The following is a 19675-nucleotide window of genomic DNA, read 5'->3' as shown; positions in this document are numbered from 1 at the left end:
CCACCGATCCCCACCCTTTTTCTCCCACTTGCTTGTCTCCCCGTCTCAATAAAAGTGTCAAATCACTGAAAATATATATTTAAAAACAGTTTTGGGTCCTTAATAAGGAGTACATTGATAAAACAGGTGGTTGACCAGAGTAATAAAATATTTTGGGGGGGGGCCTACCTTGAATTCAGACCCTACCTTTGGAGAGCGAGGGTCAGGGGGGCGGGCAAAGAGCTCGTCGTCTGCCAGCTGCGCCCCGGCGGGCACCGTCTCAGAGGGCCTCGTGCCATTGTAGATGTGAAACTTGCAGTGGGGGTTGAAGGCCATGGCCAGCAGCTCCAGCAAGGGGAACCAGTCCTGAGAGAGCTTGGCCACACACAGCTCCACCAGCCGGTGGGTGTTGTTGATGATACACCTCTGTGGATGGAGAGAGCGCGAGATCGGTGTAAGCAATAGAGTGACGGCTCCACATAGCCATACTGAGGGCTTTAGGGGGAGCTTCCTCCATATTGAAGCTGCTACAGAGCTATCCTGTTTCTTCAGAACACATTCCCAAGTCTGCGGTAGCAATGTATCAACTCAAGAGGCCATCATATTTGCAGGGATGCGAGTGGCCAGGAACTATGTCTATTGCAAGGTTTTCCAAAGGAAAACATGCCACCGGACAACTTGACCGGGAAGATTTAAATTTACCGGTCATTTGAGAAATACGTTTAGGTTTATTTCATAACCATTATGTACAAGAGCTGTAAATGTTTATTGTATTTTGTTTGGAGTGCTCCATGTGAGCAATGAGCATGTGTCTGGTTTATCTTTCCTGATAATCGGGGCGGCAAGTAGCCTAGTGGTTAGAGCGTTGGACTAGTAACCGAAAGGTTGCAAGATTAAATCCCCGAGCTGACAAGGTGAAAATCTGTCGTTCTGCCCCTGAACAAGGCAGTTAACCCACTGTTCCTAGGCAGACACTGAAAATAAGAATTGGTTCTTAACTGACTTAGTTAAATAAAGGTAAAATAATGTTGAGGGAGCACGTGCACCTGAGCATGCATAGAAGTAACTGGCCTGCTGCCAGTTAGCAGGCCATGTAAGTATGTTTAAATGTAAGAATGTTTTAAAAAAAAAACATCCATTACGAATGGAAATATAATAATAAAAACTATAGTTCCTCAAAGTACGCTATTTGAAAAATCTTTCCAACATTCTCCCCCTTGATAATCACAATCCTCGGTGTGAAAGAGCTTATAGGCCTACTGCTGCATTGACCTAAAGGCTACGAGTTCTATGCACTCATTTCTTTACCCGCCAATGAATCACAGTGTATCAATGTGGCCATAAGGCAGAGGCTGGTGATCTCCCATTTTGATCATTTTAATTCAGATTTTTATGATTAACCACGTGACAATGACCTTGAAATGAAATTGTTCCACGAAAATCGTCATAAAAAAATGGGTTCGAGCCCAGGCTCTGTCGCAGCCGGCCAAGACCGGGAGGCGCACAATTGGCCTAGCGCCATCCGGGTTAGGGAGGTTTTGGCCGGCAGGGATATCCTCGTCTCATCGCGCACTAGCGACTCCCATGGTGGTGTTTCCTCCGACACATTGGTGCGGCTGGCTTCCGGGTTGGATGCGCGCTGTGTTAAGAAGCAGTGCGGCTTGGTTGGGTTGTGTTTCGGAGGACGCATAGCTCTTGACATTCGCCTCTCCCGAGTCCGTACGGAAGTTGCAGCGATGAGACAAGACAGTAACTACTAACAATTGGATACAATGAAATTGGGGAGAAAAATGGGGTAAAAAATAAAATAAAATTATATATATATTTAAATAAAAGAAATGCAGCCTTCCTTCCTTGAGTTAATCACACAATTAACAATTGGATTGGTGAAAACAGTAGTTCCACTGGATAGGTTTCACCAATCCAATTGTGTCAAATTAGTGATTAGCCTAAGGAAGGAGGATTGGTTTTCAAAGTATTGGAAAGAGGGCCCATGACTCCTTGAAAACCGGTGGCCATTGCTTTTGAGAGCACTATCCTGATGAAATGAAATGGAATAGAATAAAGACTTACATGTATCTCGAACTTCCACCCGCTGACGGCCTCGTCTGTGAGAATCTTGGTGAAAGAGATGGTCAGGCCGTCCCTGAAAAACCTCTGGCATGCCTCACACTTCACATCAAGTTCTATACAGACAGAAAACAGACAAGAATTAAGTGCATGGAGATTAAGTGCATTGAGCTACCACAGATCATTTTTATTTCAAGGGCTACAGGTCAAATATCAATCTAAAGAGAAACTATGCGGAGGCGGACATTTTAATGGGACGTTGACAAAGCGCAATTACACTAAAAGAGAATCGACCAAGCTAGTCTAAACTCCATACACAGTGGTTGAAATACATTGCTGTCAATGCGATTTCAGATGCGTACATAGCCAAGGACAGACTTTCTATACCATCTTGATTGCCTTAGTTCAAAACCGTGAGTAGTAATTTGAGAAATAGAATGGGCCAATATTCTTACCCTTTTTACTAAGCTCTATAGCAGCTTCTAGAAGAACCTCCAACTCTCCCTTTGGCAGAACTGGAACCACCCAGCGGGGTCTGGAAACACAAAACATCCACATGAATACAGAGAAACACATTCCTCCTCACAACCTCACAGCACTTAGTATCACACACACACGGTGTATTGCCGCTTTCCATGTTATCTGTAGCTTGTGAGGTGTGGAAACCCTTTTTGTTGCTTTTTGTCCTCTGTTGCTGTCTGTCTGCGCGCCACGTGTTGCCTGTCCTATGTTGCTGTCTGTCTGCGTGCCACGTGTTGCCTGTCCTATGTTGCTGTCTGTCTGCGCGCCACGTGTTGCTTGTCCTATGTTGCTGTCTGTATGCGCGTCACGTGTTGCTTGTCCTATGTTGCTGTCTGTCTGCGCGCCACGTGTTGCTTGTCCTATGTTGCTGTCTGTCTGCGCGCCACGTGTTGCTTGTCCTATGTTGCCGTCTGTCTGCGCGCCACGTGTTGCTTGTCCTATGTTGCCGTCTGTCTGCGCGCCACGTGTTGCTTGTCCTCTGTTGCTGTCTGTCTGCGCGCCACGTGTTGCTTGTCCTATGTTGCTGTCTGTCTGCGCGCCACGTGTTGCTTGTCCTATGTTGCTGTCTGTCTGCGTGCCACGTGTTGCCTGTCCTATGTTGTTGTCTGTCTGCGCGCCACGTGTTGCTTGTCCTATGTTGCTGTCTGTCTGCGCGCCACGTGTCCTATGTTGCTGTCTGTCTGCGCGCCACGTGTTGCTTGTCCTTTGTTGCTTTGCATGTGCTCACTGCTCATTGTTTGTCTGTATTGTTATCGTAATTGTTTTTAATAACTTGCCCAGGGACTGTGGTTGAAAATTAGCTGGCTGGAAAAATAAATAGATTACATACACCTGTTGTGCAGTTTGACCGTGTGTAAGTGTACCTGTTGATCATGTCATCCAGCTTTGTCAGGTCTGTGTGAGGGAAGGCTGGCTCCTCCACCTCCTCCTCCAGCTGTGGGGGTCCATCCCCCTGACCCTGCTCATCCGGGGGGCTCACTGGAGAGTTCTCATTGGACGAGTTAGGGGACAACGTCTGAAACACACAGAATATAGGGAAGAAATTCACAAAAAAAAACGAAACAAAATCAATACCCCACCTTCTAGCCAACCCATGAGGAATACAACCAACTTCACGCAGACATAGGATTGGGCGTTACAGTATTTTACTATACACACACACACACACACACACACACAGGTATTGATGAAAGGACCAGTTTGAGTTTTTACTTAACCTTCTATAACGGTATTTCAATGTTTGGTTTGATAAATGTGATACACAACTCGGGCACGTGTTATATTTTAATCTGTTTGCTACTTGCAAGTCGCCTCTCCCTCTCCTGCATGCCGCTTCCCACACAAACCCTGGCCCCCTCACACTCAAGGAGAGTTGTTGCTTGACCATGGATTCCCCAGCACTTCACGTTCACTCTGAGTGGTCAGACGCAACAATATACTGGTGATATGGACACTGCTTTCAAAGTGTCCTTTAATCACACTATTAGTTTGTGTATATTAGTCTGCAAACAGCTAGTTTGTCTTTTCTTAGCATGTATTGGCTAAAATTATTCCTGTTAGCCGCTAATGCTAATCGCTAGTTAGCTAGCTGTTAGTATGTATGAGCAGCAGTGGTAGTGGCAGCATCAAGTGTGGTGTGTGTGTGTGTGTGTGTGTTGTGAGTAGCAGAGCTGCAGAACTTGGGAAATGTGGGGGTGTGTAGAGAAGGCTCCTTCTGCTTGGATGACCTACATAGCCAGCTTGCCTCTCACGTCTGGATATACGACTCATCTCCAACACCCTCTCTGTCTATATCATTCAGGAGCTTGTGTTCATTGTATCCTCCCTCCTAGTCTCCCTCTCCCGTTCCGCTTAGGTGTGAGCACTGACTGTGGTGTAGTGTTTCCCACAGACAACACACGCTTTGTCACCCCCCCCCCCCCCCCGCAGGTTAACTCAACTACATGAGTCTCTGTGCTGCTACTGTAACACTGTGGGCCACTGATGCAGTAACTGTGTCACACACCAACACTGAGGTCTAAACAAAACATCAATACAGCATTCGTCAAACACTCAACGTATCCTGTGTTATGCTTTCAGAGAGGCTAAAACAGGTTGGATTCATATTTGGAGTTACTGTTCGATGATTAAGGAGAGCTTTACGCCCCACGAGGAGGGAGTTAGTTTCATACGATTTGCTTTAGCAGAAAAATGAGCACAGGATGAGGGGGAATGAAAGAGAGAGAAGAGATGACAGGACTCCAGACTGTGACCATTTTTTTTAAATGTCCTATTTTTGGGGTGGACAAAACCATGAATTTGTTCAACAGTATTAAATTATCCTCATGATTCCTGTAATAAAAAGTGTCCGCCCTGCCACTGTGATTGTACAACAATCTTGCCTATGCCGTACTGTTCTATCACTCATTCATATATTTACCTATTCTTCATCCCTATACACTTGTGTGTGTATAAGGTAGTTGTGAATTGTTAGGTTAGATTACTCGTTGGTTATTACTGCATTGTCGGAACTAGAAGCACAAGCATTTTGCTACACTCACATTAACATCTGCTAACCATGTGTATGTGACAAATAACATTTGAAGCTTTATCTTGGCCAGGTCGCAGTTGTAAATGAGAACTTGTACTTAAATAGGGTACCTGGTTAAATAAGGTGAAATAAAAAATAAAATTTAAAAACTCCATACATTTTCCCTGACACCCAAAAGTATGTTACATTTTGAATGCTTAGCAGGACAGGAAAATGGTTAAATTCACACACTTATCAAGAGAACATCCCTGGTCCACCCTATTGCCTCTGATCTGGCAGCCTCACTAAACACACATGATTCATTTGTAAATGATGTTAGAGTTGGAGTGTGCCCCTGGATATTCGTCCATTTAAAATAAAAAATACAAAAAAACAACTAGGAAAAGAATGGTGACATCTGGCTTGCTTAGTAAGGAATTTGAAATTATTTATACTTAAGAATATTTTTGCAATTACATTTACTTTTGATACTTAAGTATCTTTAAAAACAAATAGTTCTAGACTTTTACTAAAGTACAATTTTACTGGGTGAAGTCATTTTCTATTCTTTCCAAAGAAAATGACGTTACAGCCTTATTTAAAAAAAGATTAAATAAAAAAAATACTCAGCAAATCGGCACACAACACCACATAATGACAGAGCGAAAACAGGTTAAGAAAGGTTTGCAAATGTATGAAAATAAAAGCACAGAAATACCTTATTTACATAAGTTTTCAGACCCTTTGCCATTTCTACAACTTGATTGAAGACCACATTTTGGTAAATTCAATTGATTGGACATAATTTGGAAGGCACACACCTGTCTATATAACTGTCCCACAGTTGACAGTGCATGTCAGAGCAAAAAAACAAGCCATGAGGTCTAAGGAATTGTCCGCAGAGCTCCAAGACAGGATTGTGTCGAGGCACAGATCTGGGGAAAGGTACCAAAAAAAATCTGCAGCATTGAAGATCCCCAAGAGCACAGCAGCCTCCATCATTCTTAAATGGAAGAAGTTTGGAACCAATGAGACTCTTCCTAGATCTGGCCCGCCGGCCAAACTGAGCAATCGGGGGAGGAGGGCCTTGGTCAGGGAGGTGACCAAGAACCTGATGGTCACTCTGACAGAGCTCCAGAGTTCCTCGGTGGAGGTTGGCGAACCATGCAGAAGATCAACCATCTCTGCAGCACTCCACCAATCAGGCCTTTATGGTAGAGTGGCCAGACGGAAGCCACTCCTCAGTAAAAGGCACATGACAGCCCGCTTGCAGTTTGCCAAAAGGCACTTAAAGGACTCCCAGACCATGAAAAACAACATTCTCTGGTCTGATGAATACAAGACTGAACTATTTTGCCTAAATGCTAAGCATTACGTCTGGACGAAACTTGGCACCATCCCTACGGTGAAGCATGGTGGTGGCCGGATCGAGGGAAAGATGAACTGAGCAAAGTACAGAGAGATCCTTGATGAAAACCTGCTCCAGATTGCTTAGGATCTCAGACTGGGGTGAAGGTTCACAGTCCAACAGGACAACAACCCTAAACACACAGCCAAGACAATGCAGAGAGTGGCTTCGGGACAAGACCCTGAATGTCCTTGAGTGGCCCAGCCAGAGCCCGGACTTGAACCCGATCTAACATCTCTGGAGAGACCTGAAAATTGCTGTTCAGCGACGCTGCCCATCCAAGCTGACTGAGGAGCTTGAGGATCTGCAGAGAATAATGGAAGAAACTCCCCAAATATAGGTGTGCCAAGCTTGTAGCGTAATACCCAAGAAGACTCCAAGCTGAAATTGCTGCCAAAGGTGCTTCAACAAAGTACTGAGTAAAGGGTCTGAATGCTTATGTAAATGTGATCTGTTTTTTTTATTTAATAAATTAGCAAACATTTCTAAAAACTTGTTTTTGATTTGTCATTATGAGGTATTGTGTGTTGATTGATGTGGGACAAAACTTTTTTAATCAATTTTAGATTAAGGCTGTAATGTAACAAAACGTGGAAAAAGTCAAGGGGTCTGAATAGACCGTATGGAAATTCTGGAGCCCTATTTTGACAGTAAAATATGACAAAAATTGTCACCCCAAAATGCATGACAACCACTGGTTTGCATTTAAATTTATTTTGAATCATGCATTCCAGCTTGGATATGTTAGATGTAACAACGGATTTATCGAATACCATCTCGGTAGTCTATTACACTTCTTAATAAATCATTGTGAATGACTTCATAAAATGACTCAAATTTATTCTATTGTGTGACGCTGAGAGAAACAAAATTAAAATTGGGTGTGCCACCAAATCATGGGCTGGTTCCACCAACTGAATAAGTTAGTGGCACCAGTGCCACCAGGGGAAAATGTTATTCTGGAGCCCAGGATGAGGGAAGAGAGACAGAAAAAGGAAAGAGGACTAGAAGAGAGAACACGGTGAACACATGATGTTGAGGTGAAGGACAGAGATGAGAGGCTGGGACAGAGTTTCCTGACCTGGTTCTGTGGCAGCGGGGGCTGACTCTGACTCTGGGCATCGGGTGCCTGAACCTGGCCCGACTGGCTGTCGTTGCCCCCCACCGGAGAGCCACGCGTGGTGGCCGTCATGCTCGCCACTGGGCAGATCTTGGCAATCTTGGCCTCTTAGGCAGCACTGACCACGAGGGAAATCACAGGAGGAGCCTCGGCAACCTCAGAGGAAGAGCAGAGGGAGGAGAGCAGCGGCCGCGGCACAAGAGAGAGGGACAGAACCACCTGGAGATCTGGACGGGCCGCTGAGACCATTGCATAACCTGGAGAAGAGAGGACAGGGTTAGGGTGTATCATTGGGTTAGTTGTCATAGACAATAAAAATACTGCATGGTGGTCTCACTCACAAAAAACTAAAGGACGCGATAGGAAAGATTTGAACATGGATCACGTCTACATTTTGTGTTAAATTAGGTATGCTTCTTTTTTATAGTCATCATGCGTTATCAAATAAGTTGTTTGGTGGCGTCAGTGACCACCTGTCAGGTGAGCCTGGCTCGCTGTGTTTAGATGAGGGATAGCAATAAAGAAGACATGGTGTACACTGAAATATGACTAATATGACTTTACCCTTGCATGATATAACATTGCAAGGGTAAAGATAAGCCTTCAATTCTTAAAACACTGTCAGTCAAGACACGTATCACTATGTGGGACGTATCACAACGATAGGGAACAATCTTCCGTATTTTCCCCCAGACACTTGCTTGCGTTCCGTGAGTGCAGTTAGAAAATAGTATTGTAGAGGCAATGTGCGGAAGTAAGACTGATAGGCATTACAGCGCTAACGTAATAAGGAACAACGGTACACAGAGGAACCGGTTTGGCCAACACCATCTCTGGCAGGCTGCTGCCGAGTCCGGGTGTTTTATTTCCCATTCACGTCAGCTGAGAGCTTGGCATGTACTGGTCGTCAGCATGACCATCAGTGAAACACGATAAGACCTGGCTGCAAACTCAGCACTTATTGGCACCACTTACGAGACGTCATAGCAAAAACAAACAGGCCTTATTTTCTAGCATTCTGGGCCGGTGTAGTCTTGTATAACATCCAGCCATAGCTAGCCATGCAAGCATTGGAATCAAACAAAGGTTTGGTTGTTATTCAGTCTGTGGTAAGAGGTGAAAAGACACATTTACTACGATGATATTGCTACTAACAACGTACAGCATTAAGTGGAAAAATATCAATCCTCAACAGATGGAAAGAACCTCATATTCAGCAGTGAGGCTGCCAACGAGCACTTTCCAAGGGCTGTAGTACAGAGAGAGTAGGCAGCAGTGTCTCCAGTTAAAACAGCCGGACATTGACACCATGGGCCTGACTCTGGAGAGGAAGAGGCCAAGACGACCTCAGAGACTGCTAGTATGGCAAGGATACAATGAATGCTAGTAGTGGAAATGCCCTCTATTGTATAAGGAAATGCCAGGGTGGGGGTCAATCCCATTACAATTCAAAAAGTTAACTAAACTCCAATTAAAATGTAAAAAATTCCTAATGGAAACACTGTCTCATGTCAGGTGGCGTCACTCCTCCTGGACACTCGTCCCTCAACCAATCTGTCTTGCAGGAAATGGAACTCTTATTCAAATTTGAATAGTGAGCATACGCCATTGAAAAAATGTAAACCCAGTTCCTAATTTTATTTATATAACTGCGCTCTTGTATGAGTCCATGAAATATGAAGAATAGCTTCCTAATTATTGCAAATGTTGTGACACAGTGATTTAATAGTTTGCAATTGTGAAAATAAAAACAAACTGGTAGCAATCTCCTGCACAAATTATGTGCAAGGATGTTGGTCGCCAGGCAGTGCAGTGACTTGATCAGCTGTGTGGTTGTGTTAAGCCAATCAAAAATACTATGATCCCCAAATGGGCACATTTATATGCCTATATTTTCCTTGCAGGCCAGGTAGCCTATAGGAATAAATCAAATCAAATTTTATTGGTCACATACACATGGTTAGCAGATGTTAATGCGAGTGTAGCGAAATGCTTGCGCTTCTAGTTCCGAACATGCAGTAATATCTAACAAGTCATCTAACAAATTCACAGCGACTACCTTACATACCTTACAAAAATGTTAAAGCTGCCGAGAATGGATATGCAAGATGCTCTTTGAATAAGGAAGTAGTCTATGGCACAGTACACACAATCAGAATATGTACATATAAAGATATGGATGCGCGTGCAGCCTAGGCAAGATGCAATATATGGTACAAAATAGTATATTCACTTGAGATGAGTAATGTAGGATATGTAAACATTATTAAAGTGGCATTATTTTAAGTGGCCAGTGAGTCTGTATGTTGGCAGCAGCCACTCAATGTTAGTGATGGCTGTTGAACAGTCTGATGGCCTTGAGATAGAAGCTGTTTTTCCAGTCGCTCGGTCCCAGCTTTGATGCACCTGTACTGACCTCACCTTCTGGATGATAGTGGGGTGAACAGGCAGTGGCTCAGGTGGTTGTTGTCCTTGATAATCTTTTTGGCCTTCCTGTGACATCGGGTGGTGTAGGTGTCCTGGAGGGCAGGTAGTTTGCCCCCAGTGATGCGTTGTGCAGACCTCACTAACCTCTGGAGAGTCTTGCAGTTGTGGACTTTGCAGTTACAGTACCAAGCGGTAATACAGCCCGACAGGATGCTCTCGATTATGCATCTGTAAAAGTTTGAGGGTTTCAGGTGACAAGCCAAATTTCTTCAGCCTCCTGAGGTTGAAGAGGTGCTGTTGCGCCTTCTTTACTACACTGTCTGTGTGGGTGGACCATTTTAGTTTGTCCGTGATGTGTACGCTGAGGAACTTAACTTTCCACCTTGTCCAATGCTGTTCCATCCATGTGGATAGGGGGTGCTCCCTCTTCTGTTCACAAATATCTCCTTGTTTTGTTGACATTGAGTGAGAAGTTATTTTCCTGACACCACACTGAGTGCCCTCACCTCCGCCCTGTAGGCTGTCGTTGTTGGTAATCAAGCCTACCACTGTAGACTTGTCTGCAAACTTGATGATTGAGTTGGAAGCGTGCATGGCCACACAGTCTTGGGTGAACAGGGAGTACAGGAGAGAGCTGAGAATGCACCCCTGTGGGGAGTGGAGATGTTGTTTTCTACCTTCACCATCTGGGGGAAGCCAGTCCAGGACCCAGTTGCACAGGGCAGGGTCGAGACCCAGGGTCTCAAGCTTAATGATGTGCTTGGAGGGAACTACAGCGTTGAATGCTGAGCTGTAGTCAACGAACAGCCTTCTTACATAGGTATTCCTCTTGTCCAGATGGGATAGGGCAGTGTGATGGCATCGTCTGTGGACCTATTGGAGCGGTAAGCAAATTGGAGTGGGTCTAGGGTATCAGGTAGGGTGGAGGTGATATGATCCTTGACTAGTCTTTCAAAGCACTTCATGACGACAGAAGTAAGTGCTACGGGGCGATAGTCATTTAGTTCAGTTACCTTAGCTTTCTTGGGAACAGGAACAGCGGTGGCCATCTTGAAGCATGTGTGGACAGCCGACTGGGATAGGGATTGATTGAATATGACTACTTCTATGTGTGCGCGTCCTTACTCAACATTGAAAAGGAGTGCTCCAAACAAAAGACAATGACTACATTTTATTGACAACTCGTAAATGGAATTAAATAAACCAAAACAACTTGCTTCTCACAAGTGTAGCAAAGGTCGTGCACTCTGGAAACAATGTGTCCACTTCAACAATGAAACCACGAAGACTGGAATAACATTGAATGCATCAAAATAAATTACCGTAACCAAAGCAATAAACATTGTAGATGAGAAACTATAGGAATTAACAGTAAATGTACTACTGGTGAAATACAGTACATTCGGTAAAAGTATACAGTATCAGTCAAAAGTTTGGACACCTACTAATTCAAGGGTTTTTCATTAATCTGACAATTTTCTACATGGTAGAATAATAGTGAAGACATCACAACAATGAAATAACACATATGGAATCATGTAGTAAGCAACAAAAAAAAAGTGTTACACAAAACAAAATACATTTTATATTTGAGAATCTTCAAACGAGTCACCCCCTCCTTGATGACAGCTTTGCACACTTGGCACTCTCTCAACCAGATTCACCTGGAATGCTTTTCCAACAGTCTTGAAGGAGTTCCCACATATGCTGAGCGCTTGTTGGCTGCTTTTCCTTCACTCTGCGGTCCAACTCATCCCAAACACACTCAATTGGGTTGAGGTCGGGTGATTGTGGAGGCCAGCACTCCAGCACTCTCCTTCTTGGTCAAATAGCCCTTGCACAGCCTGGAGGTGTGTCGAGTCATTGACCTGTTGAAAAACAAATGATAGTCCCACTAAGCGCAAACCACATGAGATGGCATATCGCTGCAGAATACTGTGGTAGCCATGCTGGTTAAGTGTGCCTTGAATTCTAAATAAATCACAGACTGTCACCAGCAAAGCACCCCGACACCATCACATCCTCCTCACTGCTTCACGGTGGGAACAACACATGCAGAGAACATCCGTTCACCTACTCTGCGTCTCACAAAGACACAAAGGTCAATTTGGACTCATCAGACCAAAGCCAGGATTTCCACAGATCTAATGTCCATTGCTTGTGTTTCTTGGCCCAAGCAAGTCTCTTCTTATTGGTGTCTTTTAGTAGTGGTTTCTTTGCAGCAATTCGACCATGAAGTCCCGATTCACAGAGTCTCCTCTGAAAAGTTGATGTTGAGATGTGTCTGTTACTTGAACTCTGTCAAGCATTTATTTGGGCTGCAATCTGAGGTGCAATCTGAATTGACGATTTCTGAGGCTGGTAACTCTAATAAACATATACTCTGCAGCAGAGGTAACTCTGGGTCTTCCTTTCTTGTGACGGTCCTCATGAGCCAGTTTCATCAGAGCGCTTGATGGTTTTTGCAACTGCACTTGAAGAAACTTCCAAAGTTCTTGAAATATTCCGGATTGACTGACATTCATGTCTTAAAGTAATGATGGACTGTCATTTTGCTTATTTGAGCTGTTCTTGCCATAATATGGACTTGGTCTTTTACCAAATAGGGCTATCTTCTGTATACCACCCCTAACTTGACACAACACAACTGACTGGCTCAAATGCATTGAGGAATGAAATTCCACAAATTAACTTAAGGCACACCTGTTAATTGGAATGCATTCCAGGTGACTACCTCATGAAGCTGGTTGAGAGAATGCCATGAGTGTACAAAGCTGTCAATGGCAAAGGGTGGCTACTTTGAAGAATCTCAGATATAAAATAAATTGATTTGTTTAACACGTTTTGGTTACTACATGATTCCATGTGTGTTATTTCAAAGTCTTCACTATTATTTTACAATTTCGAAAATAGTAAAAATAAAGAAAAACCCTGGAATGAGAAGGTGCATCCAAACTTTTGACTGGTACTGTATATGTAAACGCTTGACTAAAACAATCTCGGTCAACCAACAGCATGACGACCAAACAATTGACCAGTCAACTAATTGGGGTCAGCCCTAAAGTTTTTGCTAGCTTTCATGCCCATCTTCAAAATTACTGCTCATTGAAGCACAGTAATCCTTAGCTAGATGTGAAATAGATGACTGCCATGGAGTGTTACTTAAACAGGCTCATTCTGACAGTATAATGATCATCATACACGCAGCATAACCGGCATGCCAGTCAGCATGAAAAATGGTTAATAGCCAAGTGGATCATTGGCCTGCATTTCAGTGCTTGTAATGACACTAACGTCAGAGCTCTGTTGATGGGTTCTCAACAGTGCCCTCCGCTTGGAAGAATCACTGATCTAGGAATCAACCGCTTACAGAGGCCAAAAGCCACAAGACGGAAACTCTTACAGTGGCCAAAAGCCACAAGACGGAAACTCTTACAGTGGCCAAAAGCCACAAGACGGAAACTCTTAGTGGCCAAAAGCCACAAGACGGAAACTCTTAGTGGCCAAAAGCCACAAGACGGAAACTCTTAGTGGCCAAAAGCCACAAGACGGAAACTCTTAGTGGCCAAAAGCCACAAGACGGAAACTCTTAGTGGCCAAAAGCCACAAGACGGAAACTCTTAGTGGCCAAAAGCCACAAGACGGAAACTCTTAGTGGCCAAAAGCCACAAGACGGAAACTCTTAGTGGCCAAAAGCCACAAGACGGAAACTCTTAGTGGCCAAAAGCCACAAGACGGAAACTCTTAGTGGCCAAAAGCCACAAGACGGAAACTCTTAGTGGCCAAAAGCCACAAGACGGAAACTCTTAGTGGCCAAAAGCCACAAGACGGAAACTCTTAGTGGCCAAAAGCCACAAGACGGAAACTCTTAGTGGCCAAAAGCCACAAGACGGAAACTCTTAGTGGCCAAAAGCCACAAGACGGAAACTCTTAGTGGCCAAAAGCCACAAGACGGAAACTCTTAGTGGCCAAAAGCCACAAGACGGAAACTCTTAGTGGCCAAAAGCCACAAGACGGAAACTCTTAGTGGCCAAAAGCCACAAGACGGAAACTCTTAGTGGCCAAAAGCCACAAGACGGAAACTCTTACAGTGGCCAAAAGCCACAAGACGGAAACTCTTACAGTGGCCAAAAGCCACAAGACGGAAACTCTTACAGTGGCCAAAAGCCACAAGACGGAAACTCTTACAGTGGCCAAAAGCCACAAGACGGAAATTCTTGGTTTGTGCTTTGCTTATAAAAACAAAGGGTTAAGGATGGAAATCATCTGGGATGGATGGGGTTCATGTAAGACGACCGCACTCAGGTAATCCCCTGCACAATCCCCTAGCAATGGCCATCAAGATATATCTCAAACGTTTTAGATTGAGCAATAACAAGCTAAACAAAACAATTCTTCAGTGACGAATCCCCAATCTAATATTCATCCAATTGAGATCAGAAGGAAAACCAAAAGAACAGGCCTAAGCACGTGACGCTGATATCATGAAAACTGTTAGGAGAGATTGAGAGCAGACGATGGATATCCAACGATGGAAATGTGACATACTGTACTTACTGCTCGCTTTTCCTACTACCATAAGCCCCTGACCAGATGGAAACTTAACAGTTATTTTACAAACCACATTAGGCTGGAATTGGAAATGAATCATACACCATTTAGAGTTTAGTCTTATTCTTGACATGTACAGAGGTGGTGGAGGCACACAGTGTTTTAGGATTTGAACTTTGAACAGTATAAAGCAAAGACATCAACTTTCTCAGTTTCAGACAAGAGAGGGGATTTCCTGAAGTAACCATGGGATCGGTTGGCCAGGAAGCAGGCGATATATTTCTCATCCCTTTCGCTTTCACTCTCTTTTACAATTCTGTTCCAGACCAACACAGAATGTCTGGATGAAATACAAATGTATGCTTTTTCCCCCTCTGTCTTTGCAAAAACTGTTCAACCACTTAGCGATATAAAAAATACTTCCTTGAAGAAAAAGCCAAAATCAGCAGCATCTTTATCAAAATATATAGTTTCAATATCTAGCCTATAGAAACGCAAAGCCTCAACTTCATATAAAGTCTATGAGAAAGTCATCACCATAAGTTCTATTCTCCCTCCAGCTCGAAGGTACAATCTGGTTTATAACCACACCATGCACACTGAGCTTGTATGTCCCAACAAAGGCCAACTGCAGTTCCAGAGGACACAAAGGCCATAAGGATGAGTATTATTAAATCTCTCTGTCCTCTCCACCCAGCTGAAAGCCTGGGTAGCGTTCAGTCTGGTGTAACTGATGTGAAATGGCTAGCTAGTTAGCGGGGTGCGCGCTAATAGAGTTTCAATCGGTGATGTCACTCGCTTTTGTGGAGCGATGGGTAACGATGCTTCAAGGGTGGCTGTTGTTGATGTGTGCAGAGGGTCCCTGGTTCGAGCCCAGGTAGGGGCGAGGAGAGGGACGGAAGCTAAACTGTTACAACACTACAATAGAAATATATTGAGTAGAATAGATATACATTCCTCTCTCTGACATGACGAGTAGAGAATTATGTCTGATGATATATTCATGGCATTTCTATCTGCAAAGTTCAGTATGTTGCATCCTCCTGAACACATATGTGGTTGCAAGGACGACCCCAGTCTTGCCTGGCAGAGACACAATATGACTGGAAATCCAAGCCACCCCAGTTCGGAACAAGAAGGTTTGATCATGTATTCCCTACACATGATATTTCCTTCATAGGCCTTGATCTATTCGGCGACATATTTAAATGGTTGGGTCTGGCAATGGACTGGCTGTGACTAAGTTTGTGATGTCATTAAAGAAACCACCGCAGCTGTGCTGTTCTGGTAGAGCTGGAGAGCTCTGGGTGTGCTCGCGTCCGTGCGAGTTCTCTGATCAACACCTGGCTGCTTTACTCTTTGATGTTAGGTAGCTATAATGAGATACTTGTTTTTTTTTATGATTGAGAACAGCTTTATCATTCCAGAGAGGACATTGGTAACATGATAATTAAACACAAAACTAAACTCAGATTCAAGCCCTGCAAAACACAATCCGATCAAACAGTGATTAGGTGCAACCCTAAGCGCCAATTTGGTGCAACCCAAAAAGCCAAAAGTGATTCTGCTGATATGTCATCTTCAGGAGATGCCTGGGTGTGGTAGTAGTAGGTCTACATTTTTTTAAGGATTCTAAATGATCTGCAGCACTGTGTTCACATTTGTATCCGTCTGCTAGTGGTGAATTCAGTAACTTAACAAATTGAGTGAACTTTTGAGGTACTGAAACTGAGACATTTCCTGTCCTTAGCAGGTGGCCACTGGCGTCAGAAACATGCCATTAAAATGCTTCTACTGCAGGACATTCCCTAGAGAGCCCAGCTCAAAACCACACTATTGAGTAGGCTACCGTTGGATCCTCATAAGTGATGAATGCATTTAGCCACTGCTAATTAAGCGACAGCATATTGCACAAAGAAAACACCAGTCAGTCAGTGATCATTCCTTCTAAATCAGTAACTGCAAATTGAAAATGATACCATACCGAATGGCACTGTGAAACAAGGGAGGTCATCCTCTGTTCAACATCCTTCAGCCTCTAACTGGAGGACTAGCTAATAACACAAATACTGTTGCGGCCTGTCGGGCTGGCTAGCTCTTTAAACATCACTGGCTGGCTATGTCATGTGAAATGGGCCTTGAATTACAGCTGTAACCCGAATGACAGGGGCCACTAGACGGTATGGGCCAAACCTGAGAGTTCAGCCCTAAATCACTCAGAAACAAGCTATGTCCATGACGACATTGGAGGTGAAATTGTATATGTATGTGTATATATATATATATATATATATATATATATATAGCCATCGATCTAGCTGATTAGCCATTTATATTTTTTCCACCACTCTGATAAGATCACTATGAATACAGTCACTGACTAACGTTAGTTAGCATTTTGCAAGGATGTTTTTGGCAAGTAAGTTAATTGACAGGCAATAGATTTCGCATTCGTTTACAAGTTTTTTAAAATAAATTATATATCATATTACAGCTGACCAAACAGGTCCATGATTCTGTAGCCACATCTTCATCTATGCTAGCTACTTAAAATACATCCAACACGGGTGTATCTGTCAACTTGGCTAGAGAGCTAGCTACTGTAGTTCGCTAACGTAACGTTGAGTTGGTTGGCTGTGTGATCTGCTTGCATTCATCATCAAGGAAATTAAGATCGTATTCCAAAATCAGAAATGTCATATCATTACACTTCGAAATATCAAGACAATAAAATGTGGTAAAAACAGCTAGGTTGCTAAATTGGAAGCTAGCTAGCTAACAACAACCGTATTAAGTCTGATATCGCAGTGCGATCCGTCACTTGAAGGCCTAGTTTCCAAGCGCAGTTTTCCAGGCCTTTGCCTAGCCAGCAACTGTAACCGTTGATACACATTCATTAGGGTAGTTGTAGAAGGTAGCTGGATATCTGGCAAGATTTAGACACATACTACGAATTCATCGTTTTGAAACATTTGCATTTCAGCAGACAATGCGCTAACGTTTGCTAGTTAAGGAGCAGGCCGCGCAACCACGTCAATAGTCAAGATGTTTTATTGTGCTTCTCGCTAACCTTTATAACTCCTCTAGTCAACATGGACAAGTTAGCTAGTTAGGCGTATCTACAGTTGTCACGGCGCGACATTTCTGGATTTAACCCCCATCAAAACAACTCAGACATCTGGTTCAGGGGTGGGGAACCGTCTGTCATTACGTTAACTAGCTAAAGAGCTCGACAGCTAATTGAAACGTCAACTAGTTAGCTGATATCGACCCGGCTTTCAATAACGTTAATGTTCACGAGCTAGCTAACGGTTAGCTAACCGTTAGTTTAGCTAGCCAACTCCACATTGACTTGTTTCCCCCTGTCAGTGGGTGAGTCAGACAGTAACTTGGTAAACTTAACGTACAGTAGCTAACTACGTTAAATACGTTAGCTACCTTATCTATTCTGGCAGAACTAATAACATTACTTAGACAGCCAGCTAGCTAACATTCTCCAATCCAAGTTAAAATTATTTAATGATTAACGACGCGAATCATAGTATTTCAGTCCAAGACATTTCTAACAAAATGAATAACGTTAGAGCTAGCTAACGTTACCAAGTCAGCTGCCATTACCCGCATCCACCAGCTGATGTTAACAGTGCAAGCTAACGTTAGTTGCTATAACCACTTACCAGGAATTTGATAGGACTTCTCCTCTATTAACGAGCTACTCCAGCCTTGACGAGTGTGTCGTTGTTTATTACATAAATGTGCCCTGTATCTTGCTATTTCATTTGAAGCTCTGTCAGTTAGAATAATCTGGTTCCTTGGTTGTTGTTTTTTTTTGTCAGCTCTTGGGTGTTTTTCCTGCGTCACCAGCGAGCTAACAGCCCCACCAAGTCTATCTAGAGACTAGCGGATCTCTTGTCAGTTCGGTCCTAGCCAGTCAGTCACAACTTGCCGCTAGTGAACTGCTTCAATATGGCGGAAGCGCAGTCCTGAACAACGTGAAAACAGATGTCAAACGGTTTTCCCGAACTCTAAATGTCAACATTAGTTAAACAGCCAACTATCTATTATGTGGAGAACAACTTCGCAAATGGAACCTGTGCTGACTGGTAACAAAAAATCAATACAATGTAGAATAGATGGTTGACTCCAACCCCGATATTGGTTTCCCTTATCCAGGATTTTCTTCAACTCCCATACTCATTGCTTGCTGAATCAAAATGGATTTTTGTAGGACTACATGTCGCCTCCTGCTGTCATGGATCTGTTGAGTCTGTCAGTCAGACATTCTATAACAAACATTTATCAGTGTGCAATGGATACATATGATCTATCATAAATGGTGTATTATTGGGCGCCTAAGACAGTGTATATTTCAGTTGGCCAAGGAGCAAAACCAATGTTCTGTTCAAATTCCAGTAGGAGTGCACATCCCTTCCTCCAAAATGAGACCCCTTCTAGGGGTAGGCGGGTCCCCTTTGCCCTTCCCTAGAGAGGTAGCCCTTCTCAACACTTCTCTGTAGAACTGTGAGGAGGGTGCTGGTCTGCCAACTGATAGACATATGAGGAGGGGTCAGGTTACTAATCTTAGTCTCTCTGGGAACATAGAAAAAGATTAAACAGAATACTCAAAGGCTTAAAGTCCAGTGTCATTTGGTTAAGATCAGAAACCTGCACAGTACCAGGGGAGTGGATATGAATGAATGAACTATGAACTACTGTTGGGAGACTGCAGAGAGACAGAGACACAGCGAGAGATAGAGAAAGAGAGAGAGAGAGAGGGAGAGAGATATATTATTGTATATTATCTACCTCACTTGCTTTGGCAATGTTAACACATGTTTCCCATGCCAATAAAGTCCCTTGAATTGAATAGAGAGAGAGAGAGAGAGAGAGAGGGAGAGAGTGAGAGTGAGAGAGAGAGAGAAAGGGCGCTCAACTGCTGACTCACTGGACAGCCATAGTCCAGCGGCTAAAGTGGGATTAACCCCTGCACACACATTTCCCCTCTAGACTATATATATGTGTGTGTGTGTGTGTTCGTGCAAGTGTGTACGTGTGTGTGTGTGTGTTTCTAGCACTTTCCCTTTATCTC

General features: G+C 43.6%; 1 protein-coding gene across 5 annotated transcripts in view; it reads right to left on the bottom strand.

The window, feature by feature from the left end:
* LOC110504735 (probable ubiquitin carboxyl-terminal hydrolase FAF-X) overlaps positions 1-18799 on the bottom strand; it is a 72817-nt gene extending 54018 nt beyond the window's left edge. For 2 of the 5 annotated variants that reach the window (XM_036975173.1, XM_036975175.1), the window contains exons 1-6: positions 18264-18797; positions 7570-7865; positions 3435-3586; positions 2505-2584; positions 2053-2165; positions 169-405 (exon numbers count right to left, since the gene is read on the bottom strand). In XM_036975173.1, coding sequence (XP_036831068.1) covers positions 169-405; positions 2053-2165; positions 2505-2584; positions 3435-3586; positions 7570-7680 — 693 coding nt within the window. In that variant the 5' untranslated portion in view covers positions 7681-7865; positions 18264-18797. Of the gene's footprint in view, positions 1-168; positions 406-2052; positions 2166-2504; positions 2585-3434; positions 3587-7569; positions 7866-18263 lie in introns of all 5 variants that reach the window. The other 3 variants (XM_036975174.1, XM_036975176.1, XM_036975177.1) reach the window with 2 other exon arrangements.
* Positions 18800-19675: the final 876 nt, after the last annotated feature.

Source organism: Oncorhynchus mykiss, chromosome 3 (genome assembly GCF_013265735.2).
Source record: "Oncorhynchus mykiss isolate Arlee chromosome 3, USDA_OmykA_1.1, whole genome shotgun sequence".
NCBI lineage: Eukaryota > Metazoa > Chordata > Actinopteri > Salmoniformes > Salmonidae > Oncorhynchus > Oncorhynchus mykiss.
This window is presented reverse-complemented; position numbering and strand designations above follow the sequence as displayed.